Below are 8,354 nucleotides of genomic sequence, written 5' to 3'. Positions count from 1 at the left end.
ATCGTCCAACCCATGCTAGCATGGAAAGCGGACGTTAAACGATGATGATGATGATGATGATGATGATACACATACAAATATATATATATACATAGATATAATTTATAATTATACATACATCATCATCATCATCATCATCGTTTAACGTCCGCTTTCCATGCTAGCATGGGTTGGACGATTTGACTGAGGACTGGTGAAACCGGATGGCAACACCAGGCTCCAGTCTGATTTGGCAGAGTTTCTACAGCTGGATGCCCTTCCTAACGCCAACCACTCAGAGAGTGTAGTGGGTGCTTTTACGTGTCACCCGCACGAAAACGGCCACGCTCGAAATGGTGTCTTTTATGTGCCACACGCACAAGCCAGTCCAGGGGCACTCGCAACGATCTCGCTCGAAAATCCTACAGGAGCCAGTCAGGCGGTACTGGCAACGGCCACGCTCAAAATGGTGCATCTCATGTGCCACCCGCACAAGAACCAGTCCAGGGGCACTGGCAACGATCTTACTTGGCTTGCCGGGTCTTCTCACGCACAGCCCATTTCCAAAGGTCTCGGTCCGTAGTCATCGCCTCGGTGAGGCCCAATGTACGAAGGTCTCGCCTCACCACCTCAGCCCAGGTCTTCCTGGGCCTACCTCTTCCACGGGTTCCCTCAACTGTTAGGGTGTGGCACTTTTTCACGCAGCTATCCTCCTCCATTCTCACCACATGTCCATACCAGCGCAATCGTCTCTCTTGCACGCCACAACTGATGCTTCTAATGTTCAGCTTTTCTCTCAGGATACTTACACTCTGACGGGTATTCACATTGACATTACACATCCAACGGAGCATACTGGCTTCATTCCTTGCGAGCTTACGTATGTCCTCAGCAGTTACAGCCCATGTTTCACTGCCATGTAGCATGGTTGTTCGTACGCATGCGTCATACAGTCTGCCTTTTACTCTGAGTGAGAGTCCCTTTGTCGCCAGCAGGGGTAAGAGCTCTCTAAACTTTGCCCAGGCTATTCTTATTCTAGCAGCTACACTTTCAGCGCACCCACCCCCACTACTAACTTGGTCGCCCAGATAGCGGAAGCTATCGACTACCATACATACATATATATATACATATATATATACAAATATATATATATACATATCCTGTCCTAATGTACACGTTTTTAATATAATACATGTAAATTTATAACTTCATTATACCGTATATATTTACCCATTATATGTTATATCATAATGTACGTTTATATATCGTAATGTTTTAACTTAAATTGTCATATTTTTATACAATTTGGAAATTATGCATGTTTATAAATATTTTTTAATAAATATTTTGAACATTCATGATATTTCTAAAGTTTATATCGTTGTATTTACCTGTCTTTTTACCGTACCTTTTAGACACTTTAGAGACTGAAAACTATAAATTTATTTATTGATTCTTGAAGGAATTGAACACATACATATTATATCTTGCGTTGGACATATGGTATTGTTCCTGTGGTTTTCCACCCTTATGTATCCTTTTTTACTATAATATGAATTCTAGCTCATGCTGAGCACTTCAACTCTAGCCCGTCTTTATGTATTGTTATATTAACAATATATAATTATACAAAAATTACAGCATATACATATATATATATATACACACACACACATATATATATATACATATACATATACATACATATGAAACTTGGAAGAGGATGCATGTAGTTCAATCATATAATAATATAAACATGCATATATACATACGTATATGTACATACATCTATACGTATATGTACATACATCTATACGTATATATATATATATATATATATATATATATATATATATATATATATATATGCATATGTGGGCACAGAATATCATGAAATGTGTACAACAAAAAATACAAAGTATGAGTACATGGAATATGAACTATTTTTTCGAACAACGAGAAACACAAACGGAAAACAAGGCAAACAACATAAAGAATGACCCTTCATCAGTTGGCTGTTTTTTTACTCTCATATTTCGACCATTTAACAACAATATACACTTTCGATAAAACAGTTGCTCCCACAAAGCAAATTAAATAAAATTTGGGATTTTGCAGAGGGTCAAAGTTGGTAGAACAAACAGGACAGTGAAAACAAACAGGAAGGATTGCTAAGCCTAAACGAGGTTTTATATATATATATATATATATATATATATATACATACATACATATACACATGCGTATACACACATACATACACACACAAATATATGCAGGGAGTGAGAGTGGGAGAAAATACAGAGAATAATGATGCATTGTAAACGATTTAATTAGCTACATGTGTTTCAAACAGACTAGCACAATGAACTGAAGCACACACATACACACACACACATACACACACACACACACATATATGCAAGTCAATGAGTTTTCAGATCTGTGCATATATATGCTTCTCAAGTATATATATATATATATATATATATATATATATATATATATATATACTTGAGATAGTTGTACATGAAGGTTGGTGTTTACTGCAGCAACTGTGTCTCATTCCTGTTTATATGGTCTTTTATTTTTAGTGTTTTTGTGTAATTGAGAATTTGGTTTATTGATAAAATACTAGAAATATGCAGTGCTTTGTATTTTTTGTAATTTATTGAGAGCTGCTGAAAAGATCGTGGGCCTAAACAAGAAGAGTATAATCCATAATGAATGCAAAGTATTGTTTATGCAACTCATTTGTTCTTTTGTTTCTGTGGTACTGCAATAGCCATGAGTATTTTAGGTGTTTGTACTTCATTTTGCTTTCTTTACTTATTATGTGGAGATGCTCAGATCAATTTATCCATTATTTCTAGGGCACTAAGTTAAATTTGAAGAATATTTGGTACCTACTGAGTTACTACAGAGAAGCTTCTTCATTGGCTTCAGAAACTTCATACTGAATGCCTGCTTAATATCCGACACAAAATTCTTATTGTATACGTTTTGAGTATATATTGATGTATTTGTAATTATTTATTAAATGAATCTCAAATATAAATACACTACAGGTTTGCCAGAGTACTAATGTTGAGCTGATGGAAACCAGCTTTCACAACACGAAACAAGTTTAAATACGCAGCAGAAAATTCTACAATCCAGGAAAATAATCTGTTAGAAGGAAACCAAAAATGAATACAATTGTGATGTTGAAACCAAAAAATATATTTAACCCTGATACAAATTACACATACAACCCACGGTTAACTACTCTGTCAACTTGATTCATATTACATTTCATTGAATCATCTATAAACCAATGTCCAAATTTTTGGGCTCGTTTTAACTTATTTGCATTTCCAACTATCCAGTTATTGTTAATAATAACAACATGTTTCTTCTTACGATCTTGTAATTTCATTGCATACCATTTTCCATCAATATATCTGTCCCATGGAAGAACTTCATATTTTATTCCACCAAATCTTTTCCGAATAAGTCTCATAATGAATATCTGGTCATTTTTTGCTTCAGATACAGAATTTTTATCATCTTTTCCATCAATTTCTTTGCCAAGACGTCTCATCTTTGAATTCAGTTCTTGCCAGAGAGTTTTCACAGCTTTTGTAGGCTTCATATATATGAAACCTCCAGCAATAGAATATTTTTTGCCAGCAATACTTGTTACTATCATATCATTTTCCAATGCTATTTTCTTGCATTCATCAATAGGATTAGAAACCCAAAGACAGTCAACTTCAAATAAAAGAATTTCAATATTATTCTGTAATAAAGAATTTAAAATTTCTGTACGTTTCACCATTAGTTTTACATAACCAACCTTACTATAAGTTTGATTACCATTTAGGGAAGCCTCAGGCAACACAACAACTTTGACATTAGGCCAATCTTTCTCAAATTTTTGTTTTGATATAGCATCTGTAGTAATAAAAAGAATTTGCTCATGGATACCCATATTAATTGTGTTACACAACCAACTATAGACAAAAGGTAAATAAGCATTGTTAATAAGAGTAAATAAAACTAAATTATGTTTTTTCATGATATCTTTAGCAATAGCAACTGACTGGCTGATTACATCTTGAAGATTTTGAGGATATTTCTTTTGTTCACTTTTAAAAATTCTAGATTTCAATTCATTTTTCTGGGTCATTTTTATCCCAATGAACACAAGTGTGCAAGCAAATATAGAAAAAAATAATAAACATAAATAACGTTTTAGACGAAACATTTTCACAATTATTGGTATTCCAGTATTCCAGTGTAGCTTGAAAGAGATATGTCCGGAAAACTTTGATGCTATTAAACACTGCAAAAAAAAAAAAAAAGAAAAAATCATATATAATATATATTTATATAAAGACAATAACAAGAATAAAGAGTAGCATATCTTAATTCAGGATTACATATAGACTTTGGGATTTACTTATCACTGAGAATATCATCATGGATATGAATTCTATTTGGATTTAACATGTCTCCTCTTGTTCAACATAGTTAGCCAAGTTCAGATAGCACCTGAGTGCTTACAAGACATCTGCCTAGATTTATAAATCCCTATTACATGAAGAAGGTGATGGCTCAGTAGTTAGGGCATCAGGCTCGCAATCATAAGGTAGTGAGTTCGATTCTTAGACTAGGCTGTCTGTTGTGTTCTTGAGCAAGACACTTTATTTCATGTTGCTCCAGTTCACTGAGGAGTTGCGACATCACTGGTATCAAGCTGTAACAGCCTTTACCTTTCCCTCGGATAACATCAGTTATCATAAAAAATAGTTTCAGTCATTAGACTTTAGCCATGTTAGAACACCACTTTGAATTTTTTGTTGAATGAATCCACTCCAGTACTTCTTTTTAAGCCTGGTGGTTATTATATTAGACTCTTTTGCCGAACTGCTAAGTTGTTGTCAAGTAGTGAGGAGTGGAGGAGGGCAAAGACAGACAGAAAGACACACACGCACAGATATGCATCCACTGACAAGGCTTTGGTTGGTCTGAGGTTATAGTAGAAGACGCTTGCCCAAGATACCATGCAGTGGGACTGAACCTGGAACCATGTGGTTGGGGAACAAGCTTCTTACCACACAGTCCCTTTCTCCTATATTCACCTACCACATATGATTTTGTAGGCATTTACCTTTGATACTACAACATTTCAGTTCACTTCATCCACCTTAAAAAAAGTTATATAAGAAAGTCAATCTTTGGATTACTTATGTAGCAGAATCAGCTGTCCGAATTTTATATGCTAAAAAAAAGGTTTTTATAAAAGATGTATAATTCTCCGTTCTTTATTCTGTCTTTCTTATACATTCAGAAGCAAACTTAGGATTTACCACTTCAAAGAAGCGCAAAAACGATTGTTTGTTCTAAACGATTCTAAATGTTTCCTAATATTTGATGTGGCTATCCAAGTCTAGATTTTAACAGTGTTAGTAAGGCATTTACCTGCATTTAACCCTTTAGTGTTCACATTATTCTGCCATAATTAATACTTTTTTATCCACATTGTTTTGAACTAATCATGCATTATCTTGTAGCTATGAAATTTTGATGAGGTAGCTGTTAATTTTTAAAACGATATTGTAGGGTTGGTGTGAGAGACCAGATCTGGCCAGTTTGAACATAGAATAGGCAGAATACTTTTGGCCGGATATGGCCGGTTTAAATACTAAAGGGTTAAAGCCCTATTCCTTTGTGGTACACACATATATACATGGGTTACATGGTTTGACTGGAACTGGTAAGCTGGAGAGCTGCATCAGATTCCAGTCTAATTTAAGAAGAGCTGGCTGGATGCCCTTCCTAACGCCAACCACTCCAAAAGTGTAATGGGTGCTTTTACATGCCACCAGCATGAGTACCATTTACATGACACCAGTAATGACTCTAATTTCAGAGGTGTGTGTGTGTATATATGTGTAAAGCTTTGATAGTTGTCATAGAGACTTTAGTCTCTCTATCACCTTTCAACATAATTATATATGAAGAGACAATAGAACAATTAACAATATAATAAAAAGGTTTTATTTATGATGATGCTTGGTTTCACAATTCCTATCATTCAGCTTAGCAGGTTAAGGGCTTCCTTGATGCCTGCCAGAGAAACAAGTAGCTATCACCATCGAAGGCATCGAGGTGAAGTGGTAATTCGTTGAGGAGCGAGGAGTTGTCACGTAGAAGGTCTGAGCTCAACTCGCTTAACAAAGTGAAACTCCTGTTTAAGTACAAGTTTTACTACGCATGCGCAACTCGAGGCGCTTCTGGTGGTGAAGTCCCCTGCGCATCTAAGGGCCCTAAGGAACTTATGTAGCAGAATCAGCTGTCCGAATTTTATATGCTAAAAAAAAGGTTTTTATAAAAGATGTATAATTCTCCGTTCTTTATTCTGTCTTTCTTATATATTCTGAATTTTATAAGACATCCTTTGAAGCAAACTCAGGATTTACCACTTCAAAGAAGCGCAAAAACGATTGTTTGTTCTAAACAATTCTAAATTTGATGTGGCTATCCAAGTCTAGATTTTAACAGTGTTACTAAGGCATCTACCTGCATTTAAAAGCCCTATTCTTTTGTGGCATATATATATATATATATATATATATATATATATATATATATATATATATATATATATATATACTCATTTACTATTTGTTTTTACATGATTGAACGCAGCGTCTTCCAAATGTAAGTAGTTTTCGTAACTCATATCCTCCGACGCTACTCTATCTCTTTCTCTTTCCTTCCCCCCCCTCGTTCTCCCTCTGTACTACTACGTATCTCGCTTTACCCCTCTCGTTCTTCCTCTGTTACTACTACGTATCTCTTTTTCCCCCTCGTATTTCCTCTCTTTCTCTTTTCCTCTCGTTGCTCACCTATTCTTCTACTTCCTCCCTCTGTTTCTCCCTCTACCACTCTCTCTCTCTTCCCTTTACACCGGCATGGTCACATGCTTCCGGTCAATAATCCTTTCCTTCCTTGGCTTTCGCCAAGCAACGCACGCACCACTTTGTCCCTCTCGGGTCCGTGCCTCATCGCGTTCATACACACATAATTTTTCTCGTCTGGCCGTAAAGCCTTTTCTGTTTGTTTTCCTGTCTTGTTTTTTGTCCGCCACTACATTCCTCCATGGCTAGATTTAATTTGCGTATACAAATTTAATCTGCGATCCATGGGACGAGCCGTTTTAGCGATGCGTCCTGCCCAAGCTCGTCGAAACGCTGGTGTTAAAACGTGGGTGGCTGATGAAGGAGAATGTTCTCTATGTGGCTCATGTGTTCTCGTCTACGTTTGTTTGCAATGTCCTGTACCAGATATGCACCTATACATACAGGTGGATGTCGGTATGCACATACCTGTACGTATATATGCATATACTCATTTACTATTTATATATATATATATATATATATATATATATATATATATATATATATATATATATATATATATATATATATATATATATATACACACACACACATATATATATATGTGTGTGTGTATATATATATATATATATATACATATACACACACACACACACACACATATATATATATATATGTGTGTGTGTGTGTGTGTGTGTATATATATACATATATATATATATATATATATATATATATATATATATATATATATATATACATATATATATATATATATATATATATATATATATATATATATATATATATATATATATATATATATATATATATATACATATATATATATGTAGTGAAACTACCTACCGCCATTAGATACAAAACTGCTATCGCCATTCTTCTAATTTAAATATAAATAAATGCGAGCGTAGTAGAGAACCCATTCCTTGTTATCACGTGACTGATCATTATTCGAATCGGCAACTTCTTCGAACCGTTCCCGCCAGAACGCAAACTGACCAATCACGGCCCCTAATAAGGTCACGTGATAGAGTATATTTCTACCATCTGGTGAGCCAATAGTTTGTTATAAATAGCTTTAACTCGGCGGCCAAATTTGTCTCGGTCCAGTTTCTCTTTGAGAACTGTTCCGTGTACCACACGACAGCAGCAGCAGCCAGCGACCACTTCAGCAGCTTCGTCCAGCCACGATGACCTCCGCCGTCGCCACATTAGCTACAAGAGTCTACTACTACTATCCAGCATCATCATCATGACCAACACGATTCTACGATTACTACTAACCAGCAACAATCTCCACCAGCGTCTACACGACCTCCTATGTACACCAAACCTCCGCGGCACATCTCTCTCTTCGATTCTGTTAGGTGACTCAGCTTCACCACGGTAAATAAACAGACAAGAGTTCTTAAACAGACAAGAAATTCTCAGCCAGCGACG

The 8,354-nt window shown here is 35.5% G+C and overlaps 1 protein-coding gene across 4 annotated transcripts in view; it reads right to left on the bottom strand.

The window, feature by feature from the left end:
* Positions 1-2,625: 2,625 nt before the first annotated feature.
* Positions 2,626-8,354, bottom strand: part of LOC149132154 (uncharacterized) — a 58,560-nt gene continuing 52,831 nt past the window's right edge. For all 4 annotated transcript variants that reach the window (XM_089364905.1, XM_089364904.1, XM_089364906.1 and 1 more), the window contains one exon: positions 2,626-4,309. In XM_089364905.1, the coding sequence (XP_089221031.1) occupies positions 3,224-4,231 (1,008 nt within the window). In that variant the 5' untranslated portion in view covers positions 4,232-4,309 and the 3' untranslated portion in view covers positions 2,626-3,223. The remainder of the gene's footprint in view (positions 4,310-8,354) is intronic.

This window comes from Octopus bimaculoides, chromosome Z (assembly GCF_046866305.1).
Source record: "Octopus bimaculoides isolate indiv1 chromosome Z, ASM4686630v1, whole genome shotgun sequence".
NCBI lineage: Eukaryota > Metazoa > Mollusca > Cephalopoda > Octopoda > Octopodidae > Octopus > Octopus bimaculoides.
Note: the sequence above shows the minus strand (reverse complement) of the source record. Positions and strands in the feature narration are given on the sequence as shown.